This window comes from Poromitra crassiceps (assembly GCF_964638095.1).
Source record: "Poromitra crassiceps genome assembly, chromosome: 3".
Classification (NCBI taxonomy): domain Eukaryota; kingdom Metazoa; phylum Chordata; class Actinopteri; order Beryciformes; family Melamphaidae; genus Poromitra; species Poromitra crassiceps.
Genome location: NC_139625.1, coordinates 70,477,604 through 70,505,164, shown reverse-complemented (window position 1 = coordinate 70,505,164; position 27,561 = coordinate 70,477,604). Strand labels below are relative to the sequence as shown.

Sequence of the window (27,561 nt, the reverse complement as noted above, 5' to 3'; positions counted from 1 at the left end):
GTTCAGTGAGTGGGCTGGCCTGCAATATATATATATATATATATATATATATATATATATATATATATATATATATATATATATATATATATGGCCAGGCCACCGGGCATCTGCCCGAAGCGCCCGATGGTGCAGTCCGTGCCTGGATGTATCTGAAGCAGAGATAGATGATATACTGTGGGATGCATTTAAGCAAACTCAGACCATTGTGTCTGGGTAAGAAGAGGAAGAATATTCCCTAACTGTGAGAGGCAGCAATGTGCCGCAGTCTGCCAGAAAGCCATAAGAAGAAGAAGAAGAAGAAGAAGAAGAAGAAGAAGAAGAAGAAGAAGAAGAAGAAGAAGAAGAAGGGAGTTTCTCCAGAGTCTCCACCCTAGAAATAGATTGAAATAAAAAAAGAGGAAGAACCTGGCTAGTGACTAGTTAACGTTTGCTATATGAGAAAAGGAAGATTCAAGTCTCCTATCATTTTGCTGCGGCCAGTTGTAGCAAAACGGTGTGACATCACTTTGGGTCTTTTAACTTTTTATTTGAACTGAAGGTTTACATGGTCTTGTATTTTTTTTTTTTAAATATGAAAAGGGAGGGATACATGCTGATTTGTTCTTACGTTCTTCATCACAGCTTCATGACAGCTTTACACATTCCCACCTACATTACATTACTCACCTGAGAGCTTTTCAAGCATACTCATCAAGAAACTCATCAAGAAACCAAGAACAGTATTCTCCGTCTCATGAGAACATTTCATGAAGAGTGACTAATTATCCCCCGGGGAATCACAGGAGAGAGAGAGAGAGAGCCCATAGGTTTAGACTTGGCCTGTAAGTCTGTCTGTCTGTCTCTCTGTCTGTCTGTCTGTCTGTCTGTCTCTCTGTCTGTCTGTCTCTCTGTCTGTCTGTCTGTCTGTCTGTCTGTCTGTCTGTCTGCCTGTCTGTCTCTCTGCCTGTCTGTCTGTCTGTCTGTCTGTCTGTCTGTCTGTCTGTCTGTCTGTCTGTCTGTCTGTCTGTCTGTCTCTCTGTCAGTATCTCTGCCTGTCTGTCTGTCTGTCTGTCTGTCTGTCTGTCTGTCTGTCTGTCTGTCTCTCTGCCTGTCTGTCTCTCTGTCTGTCTGTCTCTCTGGCTGCCTGTCTGTCTGTCTGTCTGTCTGTCTGTCTGTATCTCTGCCTGTCTGTCTGTCTCTCTGGCTGTCTGTCTTTCTGCCTGTCTGTCTGTCCCTCTGCCTGTCTCTCTGCCTGTCTGTCTGTATGTCTGTCTGTCTGTCTGTTTGTCTGTCTCTCTGCCTGTCTGTCTGTCCCTCTGCCTGTCTGTCTCTTTGTCTCTCTGCCTGTCTGTCTGTTTCTCTGCTTCTGTCTCTCTGTCTGTATGTCTGTCTGTCTGTCTGTCTGTCTGCCTGTCTCTCTGTCTGTCTCTCTGCCTGTCTGTCTCTCTTTTGTCTCTCTGCCTGTCTGTCTCTCTGTCTGTCTCTCTATCTCTCTGCCTGTCTGTCTCTCTGCCTGTCTCTCTGCCTGCCTACCTGCACACTGAGCTATTTGGTGTACTGTACAGCTGTATCCTGTTTTTACATGCTCCTCTCTTCTCGCTCCAGTTTGGCTTTGTTTTCAGCAAGGCCGGGAGGAAGAAAGGAAGAAGGTTAATTGAGGAATGTAATGCATGTGATTAGTCAACGTGGGATTCTCCTCGTTAGCTGTGGCCCCGCCTTCTAGTCAAGTGGATTTGATTTAGGGCTCAGATCGCTTGGTGACCTCTCTATCTACCTGCCGATGGCGCCTGCTTGTTCTCTTTTACTGCCAATGAAGGAGCGGTCCACATAATCACCGCCTGCTGTGATATTGATGGCTCTCTCTCTCACTTTCACTGTTATTCTGTCTGTTTCTCTGTCGCTATCTCCCCGTCTATCTCTCGCTCCTCTAGCTTTCACATAAATACCTCTAGATTTGTTCGGGGTCAGCGTGGCTAAGTCAAGACATGGTCTCGACATGATCGCGTCGAGACCATGTCAAGTCAACAGACACATCTGATACATTAGCTGCTGTCATGCTATCATGCATCTGATAGCCTGCGTGTCAGCCAGTGACCTCTCAACATGCGGCCGGTGTTCAGGCAGCGTGTGTGTCAGTCACTTCTCAGCAGCAGGCAGGTTCTCTGTGGGAGTTTCCACTGGAAACACCAGGCTGCTATAGAGGCTGCATTCCTGCTATAGGCAGCGTGCGCTGCTGTGGCTCTGTTCACACTGTGACTTTTCTGATTTTTCCCACCCCACACACATAGATCTGTCATGATTAATAACACTAAAACACTGCATGGATTTGCCTTTTTGTGTGTGCTGATTTTCATGTAGGAATTACATAAGATTCATGGTAAAACAAAATTACAAAATTACAAATATGACAATTATGGCAGTAAGGGCCAGGAGAAGGTAATGAAGAGCATCATAGGGCAGTGGGTCCCAACTTGGGGTCCGAGGACCACCAGGGGTCCGGCTTCCAGAGGGTCCCCAAACTCCAGCAAATTGATGAACTACATGTACTTAAACATCACAATTATTTCATTTGAAAAAAGTTAGCACAATTAGAGAATGTAGAAGAATGACTATTTTGGTCAGAGTTTCACTGTTATCTCCCTACAATATAGATACTGATGGACAAAATCAAAATCAAATCTGAGAATATACTGTAGATATTCTCCAATTTGGTCAGAGTGACAAAATCTCATCAAATAGGGGTCTGTGGCTCTAATGTGTGGGCTGCTTCTTGCTGCTTCTAAAAAAAGTTGAAAATCACTGTCATAGGACATTGCATGTTGAAGGCTTTTATAACATTTGTTTGCAGACTGTTCTTACATGCAATATATTTGGGTTACAATGTCACAGGTGCAAGAGATTTTTTGCAATTGGTAATGGTATTATTAAGTTGCTATTCAGTCGCACTGGACCACGTGTATATGCCATGTGACCTTGTATTTGAACGTTCACATCGAAATGTATCAGCATTGCTAAGAGGCAAAAAAATAAATCTGATTTGAGAAATTCACAATTGAGCATGAGGTCCTGTAGTGTGAATGCAGCCTGTGTGTGATTGATAGCTAGTGTTGCTCGGCTAGTCCCCCCTCTCCTCTCAGTGGGACTGTTGGTGCTCTGTAGTCCCCCCTCTCCTCTCAGTCGGACTGTTGGTGCTCTGTAGTCCCCCCTCTCCTCTCAGTGGGACTGTTGGGGCTCTGTAGTATGCCCTCTCCTCTCAGTGGGACTGTTGGTGCTCTGTAGTATGCCCTCTCCTCTCAGTGGGACTGTTGGTGCTCTGTAGTCCCCCCTCTCCTCTCAGTGGGACTGTTGGTGCTCTGTAGTCCCCCCTCTCCTCTCAGTGGGACTGTTGGTGCTCTGTAGTCCCCCCTCTCCTCTCAGTGGGACTGTTGGGGCTCTGTAGTCCCCCCTCTCCTCTCAGTGGGACTGTTTGGGCTCTGTAGTCCCCCCTCTCCTCTCAGTGGGACTGTTGGGGCTCTGTAGTCCCCCCTCTCCTCTCAGTGGGACTGTTGGGGCTCTGTAGTATGCCCTCTCCTCTCAGTGGGACTGTTGGGGCTCTGTACTCCCCCCTCTCCTCTCAGTGGGACTGTTGGTGCTCTGTAGTCCCCCCTCTCCTCTCAGTGGGACTGTTGGTGCTCTGTAGTAAGCCCTCTCCTCTCAGTGGGACTGTTGGGGCTCTGTAGTCCCCCCTCTCCTCTCAGTGGGACTGTTGGGGCTCTGTAGTATGCCCTCTCCTCTCAGTGGGACTGTTGGGGCTCTGTAGTCCCCCCTCTCCTCTCAGTGGGACTGTTGGGGCTCTGTAGTCCCCCCTCTCCTCTCAGTGGGACTGTTGGGGCTCTGTAGTCCCCCCTCTCCTCTCAGTGGGACTGTTGGTGCTCTGTAGTATGCCCTCTCCTCTCAGTGGGACTGTTGGGGCTCTGTACTCCCCCCTCTCCTCTCAGTGGGACTGTTGGGTCTCTGTAGTCCCCCCTCTCCTCTCAGTGGGACTGTTGGGTCTCTGTAGTCCCCCCTCTCCTCTCAGTGGGACTGTTGGTGCTCTGTAGTCCCCCCTCTCCTCTCAGTGGGACTGTTGGTGCTCTGTAGTCCCCCCTCTCCTCTCAGTGGGACTGTTGGGTCTCTGTAGTCCCCCCTCTCCTCTCAGTGGGACTGTTGGGTCTCTGTAGTCCCCCCTCTCCTCTCAGTGGGACTGTTGGTGCTCTGTAGTCCCCCCTCTCCTCTCAGTGGGACTGTTGGTGCTCTGTAGTATGCCCTCTCCTCTATATTAAGCCTGTGAGCACATCACCTCCTTAAGCCATTCATTACGGCTCGTTTTTCCCCTCTTTCTCTTTTCTCTGACGTCTGTCTCCTAATTAGTGTCACGGCCGGCAGCTGGCCGCCTACCGCACGCCACTTCATTATCGCAGCCCGGGACGTTCTGACAGACGGCCCGGGACGTTCTGACAGACGGCCCGGGACGTTCTGACAGGCGGCCCGGGACGTTCTGACAGGCGGGCCGGGACGTTCTGACAGACCGGCCGGGACGTTCTGACAGGCCGCCCGGGACGTTCTGACAGACCGCCCGGGACGTTCTGACAGGCGGCCCGGGATGTTCTGACAGGCGGCCCGGGACGTTCTGACAGGCGGCCCGGGACGTTCTGACAGACCGCCCGGGACGTTCTGACAGACCGCCAGGGACGTTCTGACAGACCGCCCGGGACGTTCTGACAGACCGCCAGGGACGTTCTGACAGACCGCCCGGGACGTTCTGACAGACCGCCCGGGACGTTCTGACAGACCGGCCGGGACGTTCTGACAGACCGGCCGGGACGTTCTGACAGGCGGCCCGGGACGTTCTGACAGACCGCCCGGGACGTTCTGACAGACCGCCCGGGACGTTCTGACAGACCGGCCGGGACGTTCTGACAGGCGGCCCGGGACGTTCTGACAGACCGCCCGGGACGTTCTGACAGGCGGCCCGGGACGTTCTGACAGGCGGCCCGGGACGTTCTGACAGACCGCCCGGGACGTTCTGACAGACCGCCCGGGACGTTCTGACAGACCGCCAGGGACGTTCTGACAGGCGGGCCGGGACGTTCTGACAGACGGCCCGGGACGTTCTGTCAGACGGCCCGGGACGTTCTGACAGGCGGGCCGGGACGCTGTGACAGGCGGCCCGGGACGTTCTGACAGGCGGGCCGGGATACTGTGACAGGTGGGCCGGGACACTGTGACAGGCGGGCCGGGATGCTGTGACAGGCGGCCCGGGACGCTGTGACAGGACTGGCCGGCATACTACACCGCTGTGCCTGGCTTTGCTGCTGGACTGCTTCTCCTCACGCCACCACCTGTAGAGGTGGTCGTGTGATGGATAGCCAACTGGATACATTAGAAATCCTCAGTGGAGAAACATAGGGAGGCCATGACAGGCAGACCACCATGCCCCACCATCTTGTAACCGCATCATCACAAGTTTGATCCCTGCATCAGTCAGGGAGGCTATCAACAGCCAAGAGTCCTGTCAAAGTGAAGCCTACCTGCTACAGTAACTCCATTGCAGGTCACACTGGATGAGACATCACCTCAATGCCAAAAACTAAAAGTGATAGTGATAGAGAGTGAGAGTGATAGTGATAGTTTAGCAAGAGTGAGACTTGTTGTCAGTGTGACCAGAAATGCAAGTTACATCACTAATAGCTGTTTTATAATAGTGTCAAATTGATTAAGACACATTCTTCAGCTAGTGGACTGTTGTTTGTGTCGTAATGGGCGCACAGCTGTACATGGTCGGTGCTCTGAACCGCCTGGAGATTCTGGAGAAAGCTGCTGCCAAGGAGAAATGAACACCTTGACAACCAGCTTATCATGGCTGTATCACTAGCTGTGTTTCCATTACAGTTTTTCGCAAAAGAATTGCGATATTTCTACAACTTCGACAATGTACAATTGCGACTTGTAGGCGTTTCCATTGAAGTTGCGTTTGAGTGATTCCCCGTTGCAGCAGCTGCCACAGTGATTACGCACGGGGATCTGCCCCATATCCCGTCCCCTGCATGCTCAAATCCAACCAATGGTCAATGCAAATCCCAACATGAAGTTACAATGCATATAAACGAGCCTGATTATCAATTCAAAAGAAAATGAGTCGCAAAATGTTGCTGGCTGCGTGAATGCAGTCAGCGCGACAGGCAGAGGAAAAAAGGTAGCCTAATAGCCTACAACTGGTCCGATTTAGAGATGGAGGGGGGAAAAGGCTGATTTGGTTCTATAATTGCACCTGAAACGTGTGCAATGTATTAGCCTACTCACAGTCACTGTATTCACTTCAGACAGCACCACCGCACCAGTGTGTGCTTTTCATCCTCTCATCTCGCCGCTGTGCCAAATGCGCGCACACAGGCAGCCTGCTGTCACCATGGACCGATTTCTGCCATTAAACATTATCTAATTTGCCCGGCTACGCTTTTGCATAACACTCGTCTTTCTGCTAGGTAGCGTTGCTTCAAAGTTTTCCACTTGCTGCGGAGGTTTTGACACGGCTATCGAACCTTACTTACCAAACTTATTTTCCGCTCCTTTTCCAAGGGATAATATGGGTCACATGACGTGCAAATGCGAAAAATGTGTTTCCATTACACTTTTGCGATAAACTTCTATATCGACACGTCTGAAAAACCACCTCATGAGAGCGAAAAAACTTTTTGCGATATTTGGGAGGTTTTTCGAAATTCACGTGTTTCCATTACCCAATTTCTATTGCGATATTTAGATTTTGCGCATTTCTGAGAGTAATGGAAACACAACTACTGTTATGGTAACATAGCCTGACTACAGTTCCAACACCTCTTCCCAGGTGTGCTTCAGCATTTTAGGAATTTTAACTGACAACTTTAAATGAGTGCAGTGAGTGCAGACTGCTTCTACATTCACAGCCAGCAGCGATATTACCATATATCCATCTATCCTTATATGCAAATTCTGATTTGAAAATTCCAACACCTAAGTCACATGTAGGCCTCATGCCTCAGGAGGCGATATTGTGTGATCCGTGTGATCGACGGGAGTTGGAAAAATGTGACTCTTCGCTCCTCGCTGTTCACACTGATTAGAAAACATCAGTTCTGCTCCGTGAGGGAAAGAAGCTAGCAGCCGGCAGTGTGAACGGAGCCTTACGTTTCAGTTCTAAGATCTTCACCATTGTAAGCAGCCAGTAAAGAGGTGAACACTACGAGCAGAAGTGGCACAGTACACTGACAGGAGATGGAACAACATATTCCTGTGTGAGGCTGTGAGCTTTTTTCGGGAAACCATGCCAGCCACTCGGCATTCCTAAAAATGAAATTGGCTTTTTGAAAACGCAGACAATTATGTTGCTCTTGACAAGGACAACTGCTCCAATCTGAAGCCCCCTCGTTGTTTATATAAGCCGGTTTCACATGGCCTCTCTCTCTCTCTCTCTCTCTCTCTCTCTCTCTCTCTCTCTCTCTCTCTCTCTCTCTCTCTCTCTCTCTCTCTCTCTCTCTCTCTCTCTCTCTCTCGCCTGCTCTGCCTAGTAACAACAACCTCTCTTAGTCTCTCCTTCAGAGAGAGCACATGATTGGTCTATATTTTTATATCTAATTGCTGGAGATGAACAGCAGTGAGTGAGTGCTGGGGGTTTCAGGTGGGGGCGGCGGTGTGTGTGTGACTGAAATCTGTGGCAGTGTGTGAACTCAAACCAGGACAGTGTGACAATGAATTGACACTGACTTCTCACTCATAGGCTCTGATTGATGCTTCTGCCGGTGGCTGCTCAATAGAGTTGAATACCTGTTGTGTGACACCTTCATGTGACAGTTCAATACAGCAACATGGTTCAGTCTTGATAAAGAAAGGAGGATCCTGGAGCACTGGATCAGAGTCAAACCTGCCTCTTGACTCTGATGAAGACACTGTGCGTCGAAACGTTAGTCACTGCACCTTATTAAAATCACTTTCCAGTGAATTGAGTGCTCCAGGATCCTGCTTTCTTTATCATACCGTCCCGTTCTGAGAGCACCGACCTCCCACAGCGGAGGGGCTGAAGCGCAAGAGACTCCTTCTACATGGTTCAGTCTTGCTTGCGTGCCCATTGGGATACGTTTTAAGGCGCCGGAAAGATGAACTTTCTGAACTGCAGGATGTAACCGGGACAGCCATTGCAAGTGAAAATTGTACTATGTTGTTTTTTAATGACAAAATGTGTCAATTTTGTTGGGCTAGTCATCAGCTTTGCTATAGACCCTTGCTCTCTCTTGCACAGTTCGTAAATCCAATCTGATGCTCTACACTGAAATGAGAGCGTGAATGTACAGTACATGATGACGGGGCTCCCAATTTACGAGCGGTCCAGTGTGTGCTCTGGCGCTCCGAGTGGATATTCATGAACGCACCCAATGTCAGGTTAATCGGCGCAACAGTGCGCACTGCATCTAATGTTACATTAGCCAATCACATTAAAGCTATGACTTTTGATCAACTTATTCTGCAAAGTGGGCACAGTGCCCAGTGTGGAGTTTGCTCTCAAATCAATGTAAATTTGACCCCAGCCGCTGGCGCATACTCTACAGGCCTATCAAGTGCATTTGCCCCTGGTGGGGTGCTCGGGTTTCTCCGTGGGTGCTCCCGGGCCTGAGCACCCACGGGATGGGCGTCTATGTTCTCACTCTCTTTCTTCAGTGCAGGTGAAGTTCAGCAGGCTTGAGAGAGCTGGATATGGCAACTCAACACCAAACGGTCACACAAAGGAATGCACGCTCAACTCTGCCTCTTCAAAGACTTTCTTTTGTTTGATACGCCGCCGACAAAACATTTCAGCGCCATTATCTTCATCAGAGGGCATATTCAAAACTCTTATCAGTGAAGCATGCCTCTGTTTCTGCTGCCATTGTGAAAGTCACAGTTGTTTATGCGCTTGCTGCACTGCTGAGTCATTGACTGCATTTACATGAACTGCAATATTCCAACTGCTGTATTGATCTTATATATCTATACAATTGTGTATGTGGACTTTGTTTGTTTGTTTGTTTCAAGTTCTGTGTTCGGCCACAGCTATGCCGTTTTACCTGCGATCGGGCTGAAACCTTCATGGTGTGTAAAGGGCACCCGTGCGGGTGATCTGACAGAGCCAGATTTTTTAATTAGGCTAATTAGCTAATGATGTGATGATGTCAAAAATGATGTCATAAGGGCGTACACACACACATGCACGCACACACACACACACGCACACACACACACACACACACACACACACACACACACAAGGAGGCATTGTGACAAGATTGATCATGTCAGAGGAGGGCACACGCACGCACACACGCACGCACATGAACACACACACACACACACACACACACACACACACACACTGATGATGTCATCAGTGATATCATGGGGCACACACACACACAAGGAGGCATTGTGACATCACTGATACAATAACATTTAGTGAGCAACACACACACACACACACACACACACACACACACACACACACAGTCAATAGGGCAGGCGAGGCTGAAGTAAGGCCGAGCAGGCATCGAGCATCGACCTTTAATCCTGGTTGAGCTTCTGTAAACGACCCATCCCGTGTCGTCCGCCCCTTCCTTCCACCACCCCGCTCCGTCTTGTCCAAGTGGCTTCGGGCCGTGTAAGTGTAACGTAGCTCTACGAGACCTTCAGAGACCCTCTAGTGTCAGATGCTAGAGCTCATGGTCTTTAGCCTCCTTGCTAGACCATCCACCTCCCATGCCGGAGGTGCCTGGTTTGATTCCCAGCTGCAGGGGACTACACAACGCAGGTTACAGAAGCAGCAAAGCCTGCTGGCTCATGGTGCTTCTGTTCCTTGAGAACAAGCTAAAGGCCTTTCCTATGTCACCCTTCCTCGTCTGTTCCCGTCTCTTATTATTTCCGGTCTGGCTCCGGTGGAGTCGGGCTGGATATCCTGAGGGGGGAGGAGGAGAGGGGGGGAGGAGGAGAGGGGGGGCAGAAAAACATTTGACCAAGCAGGAAAACTGAAAAAGCATTTTGGTTATCAAGCCCTCGCAGCCCCGACTGGCTCCTACGCCCGCTGTTTGTGTTTGCTTTAATTTCCTATTCTTTCTCCCTTCTTTCCTTTCCTTCTTCCACACTCTTGGTAGGACAGAGTGGCGTTTGACCCCGGGTCAAGTCTTCTTTCTGATCCACAGGAGCACATAAACAGCTTGGTCGTCCTGTCCTCAGACTCTATGAACTCTACTGTCTAATCTGTATAACCGCCGGGTCGCCAGGTCAGATCCTCTGGCCGGAACTGACACTTCTCCCTGGAATGTCATTTGGAATCTTTGCTATTTAGACTTCATGCTTTACTGCCAAACTGACCCAGATAAAGTTGACGTTTATCTCTGTAGTAATGATGGCAATAATAACAAACAATTTCATCCAAATTTCATCCAAATTACTTGTGCCTTTTCTTAAAGGCTACGTTGATTGGTTTAACCGGCTGCTTTGATTGGTTTACCCTGGCCATCATATTACATACATACGGTACATACATACATACATACATATATATATATATATATATATATATATATATATATATATATATATATATATATATATATATATATATATATACACATTGATAGATCACTAATGATAATTTTCAAAATATTCTTGTGTGTAAATATCTTATGAAATAAGGTATTTGGTCTAAAAAGTATTGTGATATTTTTAGCATGGGTGGCCACAGTGAGAACTAGAAGGGCACTCCGCTCCCAAATTGAAGGTCTTCTTCCTTGGCCCATGCTGCATGCACCCTTCCACCAAGTTTCATGAAAATCGGACCAGTAGTTTCTTCAGTAATCCTGCTAACAAACAGAATAAACGAAGAAAGAAACAAACAAACAAATAAACACATGGCACCGAATACACAACCTCCTTGGCAGAGGTAATAAAGGACCCTACTCTCATAGTTTCAATCGATAATCCCATTGAGTTACATGTATACAGGACCCACAAATAGTAATAATGACTGAGACTTTTCCTTTCTTTTTCTTTGAGTGCTTTTGGTATTGTTTGATCATGTTGAAGCATCTCAAATGGAGAAGCATCATGCAAAGTGATTTTATTGTCTCATCTCATGTCCAGATGAGGAGCTGCTGATCGAGCGCAACATCCGCAAAGGAATGATCAACCCGGGGGAGGAGAAGCAGAGCGGGCTGCACAAAGGCACGGCGGCCAGCCTGGAGTACAGCATCCGCGTGCGCTGCGACGACCATTACTACGGCAGCAAGTGCAACCGCGTGTGTCGGCCCCGAGACGACTACTTCGGACACTACGTGTGCGACCAGCTGGGGAACCGAGTGTGCATTGAGGGCTGGATGTCCAGCGTTCCTGGTGTTCCCGAGTTTCCTGACTGCAAAATCGGTGAGGAAATGTTTTTGTTTTTTTGTTTTGTGTGAAATCCATCTTAGATCATTTGACTTTTCTTTTTTTCAGGAGAAGGTACATGTAACTTGTTTCAGGGCATTTATTTGGTAAAAGTGGAATTGTGTTGGGGAACGTTCCTTGTTTAAAGATTGTTTTCATTGTTTTATGAGGATTTGTTGAAAGAAGTCATAGTGGCATGCATCCAGAAGTTGAAATGTATTCAAACCAGCAGATTATCTGCAAGTGCAGTGAAATAATTTGACTGAAAAGATCACAAAATAAGCTTGATAGGTCTGGAAACATGAGTAAAGTACAGTATACATAGACAGTGTACCTACAATAATACCCATGAGACATGGGCCTCATAATACTGTGATCAAAAATGTATGTGATCATATTGATCACATACATTTTTAATCACAGTATGATGAGGCCCAGCAGCTATTGTAGGAGGAGTCTTACACACTATGAGGCCCAGCAGCTGTATGAGGAGTCTTACACACTATGAGGCCCAGCAGCTGTAGGAGGAGTCTTACACACTATGAGGCCCAGCAGCTGTATGAGGAGTCTTACACACTATGAGACCCAGCAGCTGTATGAGGAGTCTTACACACTATGAGGCCCAGCAGCTGTAGGAGGAGTCTTACACACTATGAGGCCCAGCAGCTGTATGAGGAGTCTTACACACTATGAGGCCCAGCAGCTATTGTAGGAGGAGTCTTACACACTATGAGGCCCAGCAGCTGTATGAGGAGTCTTACACACTATGAGGCCCAGCAGCTGTATGAGGAGTCTTACACACTATGAGGCCCAGCAGCTGTAGGAGGAGTCTTACACACTATGAGGCCCAGCAGCTGTATGAGGAGTCTTACACACTATGAGGCCCAGCAGCTGTATGAGGAGTCTTACACACTATGAGGCCCAGCAGCTATTGTAGGAGGAGTCTTACACACTATGAGGCCCAGCAGCTGTATAAGGAGTCTTACACACTATGAGGCCCAGCAGCTGTATGAGGAGTCTTACACACTATGAGGCCCAGCAGCTGTAGGAGGAGTCTTACACACTATGAGGCCCAGCAGCTGTATGAGGAGTCTTACACACTATGAGGCCCAGCAGCTGTATGAGGAGTCTTACACACTATGAGGCCCAGCAGCTGTAGGAGGAGTCTTACACACTATGAGGCCCAGCAGCTGTATGAGGAGTCTTACACACTATGAGGCCCAGCAGCTATTGATATCCATAATCTGCAGTTGTTTTGATTGACTGTATACACCTTGGGCTCTATCGTTGCATCGGCCTATAAACTGCGCCCAGCGCCCAGCGCAGTGCAGATTAGTGGGCGTGGACCAGCCCCCTCGATATTTTGGTGTCGGCGCTACAGACGGCCTTAAGCATTACAACCACGCCTTTTAAGCGTAAAATTATGCACAGTCTGCTCATTGGAGAAGTGCAGTATACAAATCACAAGCTTGCCTTTTAAGCTCCAATTCCACGGAGCGATCCAGTCCAGTCAGAAAGCCAAGCGCTCTGATCTCCCCCCCTCCCTTTCATCCCCGTCTGTCTCATATATTTTATTCCATATTATTATGCTTCTCAAACCAATCTGACTGCAGTTTAAATACTGCAAGCATGTAAATACACTACACTATACAGTAGCAAGATCAAAGTGAAAAGAATGTTCTAAACGCATCTGCTAGAAAAATATAGCCTATCCCTATGTCATGATGAGATTAGATTGGTGAAAGTTTGTCCAGAATGATATTGTTTTGCTACCTTTTCTTCTCCCCTGCTGCACAGGTATAGGATGATGCACATAAATATAGCCTACATTATGTAAAGTCATTGCATAAATGTGTTTTTATTGTAAAAGTAAATGTGAAGTAAGCCTAATCTTATTGGAGCGGAGCGGACATCACAGGACATCACAGTAGAACCGTGTTACGGCTGTCTCTCATCTAAATCACGTTGTATCGGCAAGGGATATATATACCACCTGGGGTACATATATGTTTTACATAGGGTTGTGTTTGGATTTCTATGTTTTATTTTGGCCATTATTGAAATGTTCGAGAATTGCATGTTGTGTGAACAGAAACATTATTTCTATCTACCACTTTAGGCAATTTAGGCTGATTTGGTTGATATTTATTCTCGAAATGTATTAGTCTCAATGCATGCTGGGTGATTTGAGGGAGTGAGAGAGAGAGAGAGAGAGAGAGGGGGAGAGAACAGCTTTTTTTCCATTTGTGCTGCGCAGGGAGTGAGAGAGAGAGAGAGGGGGAGAGAACTACGGTATGACAGGGGCTCAAAACTATGATATAACTACTTTTTTTCCATCGCGCAAGAGAGAGGGAGAGAGAGAGAGAGAGAGGGGGGGAGAGAGTGTGAGATGGCAGAGGAGAGCTGTGCGTAAATACGCACAATATCCACGGCGCACTGAATAAGGCCTGGTTTTGAAAAGCGCTAAGCGCTAAATTAACGCCAGGTGGGAAGATATTGTTAGGCCGGTATTTAAGGCCGAAACGCCCATTCTGGCCTATTCTCGCATGTTAAAACCATGTTGCTATCTTCCCGAGGCAGGCGCAAGGCACGTTTTTTTGCGTTTAACGCCAGTTTTTGCGCCTAAGGCCTGTGGGAGAATAGGGCCCCTTATGTTCAAACACTACTGTTTGCATCTTGTATTTTATTGTATTTACTATGTTGTTGTTTTTTGTTTTTTTTACTGTGTCATACTCGACATCATTGCAAATGAGGCTCGTCCTCAATGAATTTTCGAGTTTAAATAAAGATTGAATTAATGAATATTGTAGGAGGAGTCTTACACACTATTAGGCCCAGCAGCTATTGTAGGAGGAGTCTTAGACACTATGAGGCCCAGCAGCTATTGTAGGAGGAGTCTTAGGGGACATTCAAACCAAAGGCGTTTTTGGAGCTGCCAGCGTCTTTCTGCAATTCATTCTCTATGTAAGGACGCGCTAGACGTGCTCTTCTTTTAATGAACGCACCTGGCGTTTGTGGCGTCTGTTGTTTTTGGAGGAGCTCTGTGGGTGTTTTAAAGCTGAAAAAAGTTGAACATTAGAGGAAAAGCGCCCTGATCGTCTTTTTCACTCATCCTACCTACCTTTCTCCTCCCGAAAGATTTTCAACCTCGGCTGCTGCCAGAATTGGCAATAATCTGGCTTTCATGTTGACAGTGAACAACATCAAACAGACAAAACTAGCTGGCTACCGTCCTTGTGGCCGTTGTGTTCTGATCTGTACTGCATGCGACTACAGGGGAAAACAAACGGAGCGCAAAAAAAAACGCTCCGTGCGCTGTGTTTTGTGCACAATGGAAGCACTCTCGACATGATTTTCATAGCGTTCTGACTGAAAAAAACGCTTTTGGTGTGAATGTCCCGTTACACACTTATTCTTCTTTGGAAACATGTGTAAGCTCTCGCTCCACTTTGCAAAATATAAACCATGTTGAAAGACGCTCATCGCTGGAGAAACCCTCCACTTTCCATTTAGTCAACTTGCCATCATCATTGTGACGGCAGCAAAGAAATAGTGTTGTCTCTGCGACAGGAAATGGGATTTTAATGATTGGATGGTTCATAGAACAGAGCGCCAGGCAAGGCTCCAGCAATGTTTGAAATACAGTAGGCTACTGTAGGTGGCTATTGATTGTGCTTCACAGTTGCCAGCCACACCTGTTGACTTTCTCTTTTTTCCCATCAAAGCCATCTGCAAGCAGGGATGCAGCCTGGCTCACGGGACCTGCAGCGTGCCGGGGGAGTGCAAGTGAGTTTCTCAATCTTGTTTTGTGTGTGTTCCACCTGCCTCCACTGCCGCAGTAAAGCAGGTGTGTTCAAGTGTTAAAACATCATGTCGTTGTTTGCTTGGAAACCCCCTTGGTGCTTAATGATGGTAACAATAGTGACACAACAGAGGGGAGGGGAGGGGGGTGTTGATAACATACCAGGCAGCCTAAAATCCCACCTCCCCACTTCAGCCCCCTCCACCACCAATTCCACTCTGATCCAGAAGCCATTGTTCTACTTCCTTTTCCAAAGCTGGCTTGCCCAACTGAGGGAGAGAGAGAGAGAGAGAGAGAGAGAGAGAGAGGGGCCTGTTTTTCGCTATGCGTCCCCCCCCCCCCCTCTCTCCCACCTCCCTCCTCCTTCGTCTTCCAGCAGCACGGCAGAAATCCCCCCCACACACACAAACACACACGTCTGCTGCAACCCACATCACCTCTTCCTATCTCGGGCCTTGTTTTGGCTGCCTCTGGCCTGGCTGGGGAAGTGAGTGTGGAGCCATGCATGTGCTGTGGAGCGATGAACTCTGACCCCGGGTTACCCACCTTTTGATTTGCAGTTTACCCACTTCTTCAGGGCCTGAATTCATACTTTCCATCTTTCCAAGTAGTATAAAACTGTCTGTGTAGCTGCATTTCAGTCATCCAGGCAGTATGATGCAAAAAAGTAAAAAAAATAGTGGCCAATCATCTTCAGCTCTTCAATTTAAAGTCCAGATTTTAGTTTTATTTTTTACTATAAAACTGGTGTGTTTTCCCCCCTGAAATTATAATTGATTTTTGTTTGTATAGGTGCTTCTTTGCCTTGTGATAATCACTGATTGGAGGTGTTATAACAGGAATGGCAGCAGGCCTAGAAGTGTAACCTGGCTGTACAGTGGATGACAAAAGGCTGACAAGGCATACGTAACACTAAGTATGTGAGAGGCGGCAGGGGGAGCGCCATTTAGTTGTGATTACACATGCAACTGTGATGCGTTTGGCGCTTTAAAAAGCCTTGCGGTGCGCACGGTGCCAAGTGTTTTGGAAATGGGAGGAGACGGAAGGTGGTGCAGGGAGGGAGCTGTGGAAGGTGGTGCAGGGAGGGAGCTGTGGAAGGTGGTGCAGGGAGGGAGCTGTGAGAGGTGGTGCAGGGAGGGAGCTGTGGAGGGTGGTGCAGGGAGGGAGCTGTGGGAGGTGGTGCAGGGAGGGAGCTGTGGAAGGTGGTGCAGGGAGGGAGCTGTGGAGGGTGGTGCAGGGAGGGAGCTGTGGAGGGTGGTGCAGGGAGGGAGCTGTGGGAGGTGGTGCAGGGAGGGAGCTGTGGAGGTGGTGCAGGGAGGGAGCTATGGAGGGTGGTGCAGGGAGGGAGCTGTGGAGGGTGGTGCAGGGAGGGAGCTGTGGAGGGTGGTGCAGGGAGGGAGCTGTGGAGGGTGGTGCAGGGAGGGAGCTGTGGAGGGTGGTGCAGGGAGGGAGATGTGGAGGGTGGTGCAGGGAGGGAGCTGTGGGAGGTGGTGCAGGGAGGGAGCTGTGGAGGGTGGTGCAGGGAGGGAGCTGTGGGAGGTGGTGCAGGGAGGGAGCTGTGGAAGGTGGTGCAGGGAGGGAGATGTGGAGGTAGTGCAGGGAGGGAGCTGTGGAGGGTGGTGCAGGGAGGGAGCTGTGGAGGGTGGTGCAGGGAGGGAGCTGTGGAGGGTGGTGCAGGGAGGGAGCTGTGGGAGGTGGTGCAGGGAGGGAGCTGTGGAAGGTGGTGCAGGGAGGGAGCTGTGGAAGGTGGTGCAGGGAGGGAGCTGTAGGAGGTGGTGCAGGGAGGGAGCTGTGAGAGGTGGTGCAGGGAGGGAGCTGTGGGAGGTGGTGCAGGGAGGGAGCTGTGGAGGGTGGTGCAGGGAGGGAGCTGTGAGAGGTGGTGCAGGGAGGGAGCTGTGGGAGGTGGTGCAGGGAGGGAGCTGTGGAGGGTGGTGCAGGGACGGAGCTTTGGAGGGTGGTGCAGGGAGGGAGCTGTGGAGGGTGGTGCAGGGAGGGAGCTGTGGAGGGTGGTGCAGGGAGGGAGCTGTGAGAGGTGGTGCAGGGAGGGAGCTGTGGAAGGTGGTGCAGGGAGGGAGCTGTGGAGGGTGGTGCAGGGAGGGAGCTGTGGAAGGTGGTGCAGGGAGGGAGCTGTGGAGGGTGGTGAAGGGAGGGAGATGTGGGCATTATCCAGGCAGGTTCCATTTAGTTTGGATCTCGTAAAAAAAAAATCAAAGAATAATGCTGACAATTCATATTGGAAATGGCCGGAGGATTTGGAAAGGAGAGGAACATCTTGGAATGTGCCTCAACATGTGATTTTGGAGCTACATCTCAATCGGGAACACACTAGCCTGAAAGGGTGTGTGTGGGGGGGGTGAGGGGGGGGGGGGGGGGGGGGGAGTGTGTTTCAGAGAGCAAGTAAGAGATAGAAAGACAGAGAGAGAGAGAGAGCAAGGTGTAATAGAAAAAGTGAAAGAGATTAAAAGAGTTGGAGACAGACTGAGAGAGAGAGAATGAAGGGTTAAGAGACAGAGATAGAGGGAGAGAGAGAGTAAGACAGGTAGAGAGTAAGACAGAGAGACAGTAAGACAGACAGAGAGAGAGAGTAAGAGAAGAAAAAAGGCCCTGCCTGGCAGAGGAAACCTAAAAATGTGTGCTGGGTGTGTTGTTTCCTCACACACAACCTACGCTCCCTCATGTGACACTACCAAAGATGTAGCTAGGCAACAGCGGGCTAAGTCCGTCCACTGGGTTTTGAAATAATTAATATTTTTTGTAAATAATTCAAAAGTCTCGGAGCGGTCAGGGATGAGTGGTCCCCAGCACCCCCCCCCCCCCCCCGCCCCTTCCCCGCCACCCACCCACCCACCCTCTAGCACCCCTACCCCTGCCCACCATGCAGTCCTGCAGGGTGTGGTTTGGTGGCCGTGGGCAGGAGGGATATTTTTGGTGCCGGCTGGCCCCCGTGGCCCCTTCCATTGACGGGGATAGCGGCGAGCCTTGCGGGTAATGCCACCCCTGGCCTGTGGGCGACCGGCAGCCAGACAGGCTGTCCGCTCTCTCCCGCTGACACTGTGCAGGGCGCCGCCAGCCGACCGCAGGACCGGACAAGCTGCACATACTGCACGACACAGGCTGGAGTAAACAATGCACAGCCCTGTCAAAGAATATAGAAGCCAAGAGACAAAGTCTGGTGCTTTTTGGACAACAGCGCTGCTGCCATTCTGGACTGAAAATGCCTTCTTGCTCCTTTGGGAAACAGCACAGAACCATGACAGAGAGACGCACCGTGACCGGGAAGAACACAGGGCATTTCAGTCAGAGGTGCTTTTGTATGGCACTTTGTAGGATGTTTTACTGGCATCATTACAGTAGTCTCCTTCAGGCCAAAATGGCAGATTTGCTGTGCGCTGACGTTGCACAGGAATTACCTATTAGCCTTCAGTTCTTAGCAATGTAAGTTCTTTGGCCACAGGCTGTAGTAAACAAAGCAGAGCGCCGTCACACACGAGCAACATCAGATTCAAGTTGTTGTGCTGAGGCACCCAGTTAAAAAGATCACTCAAGTTACAGATTGTTGATGAATTAAAACTTTTCATGCATGTTTATACAGAGCCGGAACTTGGAATTTACAGTAGCTGATTCTAACGTATGTTGTCAAAATGGTAAAAGATATACATTACTCAACAGTCTCTCCCCCCCCCCCCCAGATGGTATGTCAAATACTTTGATGCTCAATATCAGAATTGCACCCCAACCAGATAGAACCTTATCATTTCAAGCTCACAACAAGCATTTGACTGTGTTTCAAAGGTGCAAAGGCACAAATAAGATGTATTATCAGTAGCATGGGTGCCTGGTTTTGCCATGTCATGCCATGTCCTCCTGTTCCTCTCTCACCCTCTGCCTCAGCTCAGCAACACAACGTCTACACTGTGCTAACATACAGTAGATGTCTACACTGTGCTAACATACAGTAGATGTTATCCTTGCAAAGCGCTCATCTTTGTAACCTGCCATTTGCATTACACTTTCTTATAGAGCTCGAAAGTCACGTGACTTTTCGTGATGTCATTTGCTCCGGAAGTAAGTTCCGCATTTATTTTCTCCATAGACAGTTCAATAAATCCTTACTGTATATAACGAGTTTTAAGGCTAGAAGTTAGAACCAAGCCAACCAGAATCGGGAGTGACCATAAAACATTCGGTTAAAGCAAGAACAAAAAATAACGAGGGGGGGAATTTTTTTTTTTCCTGGTGTTATTTTTTGTTGTTTTTGTTTTTGTTGTTACGTTTTGGTCACTCCCGATTTAGTAGGTCACGGGTTGGCCTGGTTCCAGCCTTAAAACGCATTATATAAGGATTTATCAAAATGTCTATGGAGAAAATCAATGCAGCACTTACTTCCGGGACAAATGACGTCACGAAAAGTCACGTGACTGTTGAGCTCTATACCTGCGGTGTGAAAAACATCAAACCCCAGAAGTAAAACCCTGTAACTGTCCACAACTATGCAGCATAGTGCAGCACATTACAGAGCTTCAGCACAGACACTACAGTGCAGTATATCACTCACTACTGCTAAGAGAGTGTTTGGTCGCCGTCCATTTTGAAGTGTGTGTGTTTATGTGTGTGTGTGTGTGTGTGTGTGTGTGTGTGTGTTTATGTGTGTGTGTGTGTGTGTGTGTGTGTGTGTGTGTGTGTGTGTGTGTGTGTGCGTGCGTGCGTGCGCGCGCGCGTGCGTCCGTGCGTGCGTGCGTGCGTGCGTGTGTGTGTGTGTGTGTGCGCGTGCGTGCGTGTGTGTGTGTTGGGGGGTTGGGGTTGGCCCCTAAAATAGCCCCGGCAGAGAAATGACAGGACAGGTGGGGCAAGGTTACCACTGGCCTTGGAATAACAGAGTGCTGCCATAAACCAACAGATTAGCTAACCCTTCACCGGCCGTCCCGCCACAGCCGAGAGGCTCTCTGGAGGCCCTTGTCCCGCAAACCCCACGCTCATTCTGGGTTAGAAAGAACCCCACGCTCATTCTGGGTTAGAAAGAACCCCACGCTCATTCTGGGTTAGAAAGAACCCCACGCTCATTCTGGGTTAGAAAGAACCCCACGCTCATTCTGGGTTACGCTCATTCTGGGTTAGAAAGAACCCCACGCTCATTCTGGGTTAGAAAGAACCCCACGCTCATTCTGGGTTAGAAAGAAGAGGTCAGAGTCCAACATGCAACACACAGAACACGCTAACAACTGCACGCTCACTGACACACACACACACACACACACACGCACACACGCGCACACACACACATACTGTATTCTTAGTAAGATACAGTACATGCGCATTTAATGCACATGTGCAAGTCGTAGGAATTGCACACACACACACACACACACACACACACACACACACACACACACACACACACTGCGTGTGGAATGTCCCCTGGCACTGTGTCATAAGATTAGGAGCCACAGCAAGGGTGTCATTCACCTTGATGAAGATGCTCTGTCCAGCAAATGACTGCTGTGACATTTGGCGGCAGCAGTCGCAGCTCTCCTATAGGCTCAGTACAGTGAAGACATTACTGTAGGTCTCCTATAGGCTCAGTACAGTGAAGACATTACTGTAGGTCTCCTATAGGCTCAGTACAGTGAAGACATTACTGTAGGTCTCCTATAGGCTCAGTACAGTGAAGACATTACTGTAGGTCTCCTATAGGCTCAGTACAGTGAAGACATTACTGTAGGTCTCCTATAGGCTCAGTACAGTGAATACATTACTGTAGCTCTCCTATAGGCACAGTACAGTGAAGACATTACTGTAGGTCTCCTATAGGCTCAGTACAGTGAAGACATTACTGTAGGTCTCCTATAGGCTCAGTACAGTGAAGACATTACTGTAGGTCTCCTATAGGCTCAGTACAGTGAAGACATTACTGTAGGTCTTCTATAGGCTCAGTACAGTGAAGACATTACTGTAGGTCTCCTATAGGCTCAGTACAGTGAAGACATTACTGTAGGTCTCCTATAGGCTCAGTACAATGAAGACATTACTGTAGGTCTCCTATAGGCTCAGTACAGTGAAGACATTACTGTAGGTCTCCTATAGGCTCAGTACAGTGAAGACATTACTGTAGGTCTCCTATAGGCTCAGTACAGTGAAGACATTACTGTAGGTCTTCTATAGGCTCAGTACAGTGAAGACATTACTGTAGGTCTCCTATAGGCTCAGTACAGTGAAGACATTACTGTAGGTCTCCTATAGGCTCAGTACAATGAAGACATTACTGTAGGTCTCCTATAGGCTCAGTACAGTGAAGACATTACTGTAGGTCTCCTATAGGCTCAGTACAATGAAGACATTACTGTAGGTCTCCTATAGGCTCAGTACAGTGAAGACATTACTGTAGGTCTTCTATAGGCTCAGTACAGTGAAGACATTACTGTAGGTCTCCTATAGGCTCAGTACAGTGAAGACATTACTGTAGGTCTCCTATAGGCTCAGTACAGTGAAGACATTACTGTAGGTCTCCTATAGGCTCAGTACAGTGAAGACATTACTGTAGGTCTCCTATAGGCTCAGTACAGTGAAGACATTACTGTAGGTCTCCTATAGGCTCAGTACAGTGAAGACATTACTGTAGGTCTCCTATAGGCTCAGTACAGTGAAGACATTACTGTAGGTCTCCTATAGTCTCAGTACAGTGAAGACATTACTGTACTGTAGGTCTCCTATAGGCTCAGTACAGTGAAGACATTACTGTACTGTAGGTCTCCTATAGGCTCAGTACAGTGAAGACATTACTGTAGGTCTCCTATAGGCTCAGTACAGTGAAGACATTACTGTAGGTCTCCTATAGGCTCAGTACAGTGAAGACATTACTGTAGGTCTCCTATAGGCTCAGTACAGTGAAGACATTACTGTACTGTAGGTCTCCTATAGGCTCAGTACAGTGAATACATTACTGTACTGTAGGTCTCCTATAGGCTCAGTACAGTGAAGACATTACTGTAGGTCTCCTATAGGCTCAGTACAGTGAAGACATTACTGTAGGTCTCCTATAGTCTCAGTACAGTGAAGACATTACTGTACTGTAGGTCTCCTATAGGCTCAGTACAGTGAAGACATTACTGTACTGTAGGTCTCCTATAGGCTCAGTACAGTGAAGACATTACTGTAGGTCTCCTATAGGCTCAGTACAGTGAAGACATTACTGTAGGTCTCCTATAGTCTCAGTACAGCGAAGACATTACTGTAGGTCTCCTATAGGCTCAGTACAGTGAAGACATTACTGTAGGTCTCCTATAGGCTCAGTACAATGAAGACATTACTGTAGGTCTCCTATAGGCTCAGTACAGTGAAGACATTACTGTAGGTATCCTATAGGCTCAGTACAGTGAAGACATTACTGTAGGTCTCCTATAGGCTCAGTACAGTGAAGACATTACTGTAGGTCTCCTATAGTCTCAGTACAGTGAAGACATTACTGTAGGTCTCCTATAGGCTCAGTACAGTGAAGACATTACTGTAAGTCTCCTATAGGCTCAGTACAGTGAAGACATTACTGTAGGTCTCCTATAGTCTCAGTACAGTGAAGACATTACTGTAGGTCTCCTATAGGCTCAGTACAGTGAAGACATTACTGTAGGTCTCCTATAGGCTCAGTACAGTGAAGACACTACTGTAGGTCTCCTATAGGCTCAGTACAATGAAGACATTACTGTAGGTCTCCTATAGTCTCAGTACAGTGAAGCCATTACTGTAGGTCTCCTATAGTCTCAGTACAGTGAAGCCATTACTGTAGGTATCCTATAGGCTCAGTACAGTGAAGACATTACTGTAGGTCTCCTATAGTCTCAGTACAGTGAAGACATTACTGTAGGTCTCCTATAGGCTCAGTACAATGAAGACATTACTGTAGGTCTCCTATAGGCTCAGTACAGTGAAGACATTACTGTAGGTCTCCTATAGGCTCAGTACAGTGAAGACATTACTGTAGGTCTCCTATAGGTTCAGTACAATGAAGACATTACTGTAGGTCTCCTATAGGCTCAGTACAGTGAAGACATTACTGTAGGTCTCCTATAGGCTCAGTACAGTGAAGACATTACTGTGGGTCTCCTATAGGCTCAGTACAGTGAAGACATTACTGTGGGTCTCCTATAGGCTCAGTACAATGAAGACATTACTGTAGGTCTCCTATAGGCACAGTACAGTGAAGACATTACTGTAGGTTTCCTATAGGTTCAGTACAGTGAAGACATTACTGTAGGTCTCCTATAGGCTCAGTACAGTGAAGACATTACTGTAGGTCTCCTATAGGCTCAGTACAATGAAGACATTACTGTAGGTCTCCTATAGGCACAGTACAGTGAAGACATTACTGTAGGTTTCCTATAGGTTCAGTACAGTGAAGACATTACTGTAGGTCTCCTATAGGCACAGTACAGTGAAGACATTACTGTAGGTTTCCTATAGGTTCAGTACAGTGAAGACATTACTGTAGGTCTCCTATAGGCTCAGTACAATGAAGACATTACTGTAGGTATCCTATAGGCACAGTACAGTGAAGACATTACTGTAGGTTTCCTATAGGTTCAGTACAGTGAAGACATTACTGTAGGTCTCCTATAGGCTCAGTACAGTGAAGACATTACTGTAGGTTTCCTATAGGTTCAGTACAGTGAAGACTTTACTCTAGGCTCCACATTCGACTTGCAAGTACAGTAGAGTCCCTTCCTGTTAGATGAGTTGTATGTGATTGGTCGAGATAAAACTGATTCGGCACCTGCAACATTCCTCGATTTATCACAGCGGGACATGCGACTGGTACGATAACCTAACTTGATTTAGGGCCTAAATCAAGGCCTCACACATTGTGAATGTATTAAATTACTTGTTTGCTATCACTATGTAACTATCTCTGTTTTCCCCAGCCATCTCCCTCTGCGCCTCAGTGTGCATGAAATCCCTCAGGCTGTAGCTGTAAGAACGTAACTGCCGCACTGAACCACCCGTGAGAACATGCAAACAAGTCGAACAAACATGTCAATGAACCCACACTGTGTCTCAGTTAATTTACAAGTGTTACTGTTTTCTGTGAAAACTTGCAGACAGCTCTCCCCACGTGATCGACTCAGTTCAATGTATCAAGGCGCATTTAGAGCCAAGGCAGTTTCATTGTGTTTGAGGTCCTCTATGTGTATTCGATGCATTAAACCACTATTTGACCCTGATGTACAGTATGTATAATTGTAATATAATATAATACGTATGTATAATTGATGTACAGTATGTATAATTATAATATCATATAATACGTATGTATAATTGATGTACAGTATGTATAATTATAATATCATATAATACGTATGTATAATTGATGTACAGTATGTATAATTATAATATCATATAATACGTATGTATAATTGATGTACAGTATGTATAATTATAATATCATATAATACGTATGTATAATTGATGTACAGTATGTATAATTATAATATCATATAATACGTATGTATAATTGATGTACAGTATAATTGAAAACATGCAACTCAAGTGGATTCTGTGCGTCTTCTTGCAGGTGTAACTATGGCTGGCAGGGCCCGTTCTGTGACGAGTGCCTGCCCTACCCAGGCTGTGTTCACGGCACCTGCAACGAGCCATGGCAGTGTACCTGTGAGAAGAACTGGGGCGGCTTGCTCTGCGATAAAGGTGAGAGCCTCCAAAAAATGTGTGAAACTATCCTTAACTCCATTGTAGAGTAATTTCAAGAAAAAGAAAAACCCAACATCCAAGTTATTCATAAAATGATAGAAATTAGTTATCTTTGGATATGTGACAGGAGACTGGAGAAAATGTAGGTAACTAGGTATTTAGGTGAGATTTTGGCATTACAATGTGTGTGTTTTTTTACCACTTTCCCTTGGATTTTGGTGCAAATCTACAACTCTTAGAAATTAGAAGCCTGGGTTTAGCAGGGTAAGGCGGCGTGGGAAAGCTTTGGAAATCATGTCGAGAGTGCTTCCATTGTACACAAAACAGCGCACGGAGCGATTTTTGTGTGCTTTGTTTTGTTTCCCCCTGCAGTCGCGTGCAGTACAATTCAGGACACAACGACCACTCGGACGGTAGCCAGCTAGTTTAGTCTGTTTGTTGATGTTGTTTGTTCGCACTGTAAACATGAAAGCCAGATTATTGGCAATTCTGGCACCAGCGGCGGTTGAAGATCCCCCTGGCAGGAGAAGAGGTAGGAGGAGTGACATTGATGAGCAGCGCGCTTTTCCTCCAAATCAGTGGTAGCCAACACGGTGCCCGCGGGCACCTGGTCACCCGCGGGTTGGCGCTGTGGCGCCCGCAGGCCACGTTCAGAAAAATGAAAAAAAAAATATATATACAGTATACGTATATATATATATATTTTAAATTTTTATAGAACACAAACAAGACAAAACAAACAAACAGACTCAGACACAGGGGAAAGAAAGGAAAAACAAAACAAAAAACAAAACAAAAAAATATAATCAGAAAAATTTATTTTTTATTTGTTTTTCTCCTCCCTTTCCACAATAACACACGAATGTAGAAAATATTTGGTTTAACAATGCATACGTTTTAAAAACGTTTATTGTCTGTGTATAATTTATTGTCTGTGTATAATTAATTATTGAGTAACTATTTTGATCCGCCTGGGCTGGGGTCAAAGTTTAGTTTTACGTTACGTCACTACGTCATTCACTCTGCGACAGTGCAACTGCCAGCTGCCAATGATTATTTCAGTCGGCTAAGCTAAATGATGGAAAGCAAGAACAATGGCAGAAAAGCGAAAGAAAAAACATTACCAATTTCATGAGGAGTGGGAGGAAGAGTTCTTCTTCACAACAGTGAAAGAAAAGAGTGTATTTTATTTATTTATTTATTTATTTTATTTAACCTTTATTTAACCAGGTAGGTCAATTGAGAACCAGTTCTCATTTATATGTCTCGATTAAATGCAAATCGAGCAAATTTCAACAGGTAGCCCCCCACATGACTCTCTACCCTTCAGGTAGCCCTCGACCTCAAAAAGGTTGGTGACGCCCAGAGCGCTCCGCCAAAAACACTAGCCGCCAAGAGCGCTTAAACGCCAGGTGCGTTCCTCGAAAGAGGAGCGCACCTAGCGCGTCCTCCCTTACCATAGAGAATGAATTGCAGAAAGACGCTGGCAGCTCAAATAAGCTTGTTGTGTGTGCACGCCGCCTAATAGAGTATTGTCACTGCCAAACAAGAATGTGAGTGTAGTTTGGTGGAGCCAGAATTTTCTTCTCACTCTGTTTGTTTTAGTATAATGCCATCTCAGGAGAAAAATATGGGGATGACGGTTCAAAAAGTTTTTATTTCCTTAACAAATTGCAGCCCAGCATGGCATTCACAACTATGGGGTTGACGGGTGCTTCCTTGTGTGTACTTACAGTTTGATTGTCTTTGTGTGTACTTTGTGTGTCTTTGTGTCTACTTACAGTTTGATTGTCTTTGTGTGTACTTAGTGTGTCTTTGTGTCTACTTACAGTTTGATTGTCTTTGCGTGTACTTTGTGTGTCTTTGTGTCTACTTACAGTTTGATTGTCTTTGCGTGTACTTTGTGTGTCTTTGTGTGTACCTACAGTTTGATTGTCTTTGTGTGTACTTAGTGTGTCTTTGTGTGTACTTACAGTTTGATTGTCTTTGTGTGTACTTAGTGTGTCTTTGTGTCTACTTACAGTTTGATTGTCTTTGTGTGTACTTTGTGTATCTTTGTGTCTACTTACAGTTTGATTGTCTTTGTGTGTACTTTGTGTGTCTTTGTGTGTACCTACAGTTTGATTGTCTTTGCGTGTACTTTGTGTGTCTTTGTGTGTACCTACAGTTTGATTGTCTTCGTGTGTACTACTTTTTGTGTCTTTGTGTGTACTTACAGTTTGATTGTCTTTGTGTGTACTTAGTGTGTCTTTGTGTGTACTTACAGTTTGATTGTCTTTGTGTGTACTTTGTGTGTCTTTGTGTGTACTTACAGTTTGATTGTCTTCGTGTGTACTTTGTGTGTCTTTGTGTGTACTTACAGTTTGATTGTCTTCGTGTGTACTTTGTGTATCTTTGTGTCTACTTACAGTTTGATTGTCTTTATGTGTACTTTGGGTGTCTTTGTGTGTACTTACAGCTTGACTGTCTTTGTGTGTATTTGTGTGTACTTACAGTTTGATTGTCTTTGTGTGTACTTTGTGTGTCTTTGTGTCTACTTACAGTTTGATTGTCTTTATGTGTACTTTGGGTGTCTTTGTGTGTACTTACAGCTTGACTGTCTTTGTGTGTATTTGTGTGTACTTACAGTTTGATTGTCT

The 27,561-nt window shown here is 46.9% G+C and overlaps 1 protein-coding gene across 1 annotated transcript in view; it reads left to right on the top strand.

Annotated features, from left to right (window-relative positions):
* The window catches only part of LOC310773990 (protein jagged-2-like), a 98,976-nt gene that overhangs the window by 37,780 nt on the left and 33,635 nt on the right, over positions 1–27,561 (top strand). The window contains exons 4-6 of the mRNA XM_083634036.1: positions 11,146–11,424; positions 15,153–15,213; positions 24,789–24,919. Coding sequence (XP_083490162.1) covers positions 11,146–11,424; positions 15,153–15,213; positions 24,789–24,919 — 471 coding nt within the window. The remainder of the gene's footprint in view (positions 1–11,145; positions 11,425–15,152; positions 15,214–24,788; positions 24,920–27,561) is intronic.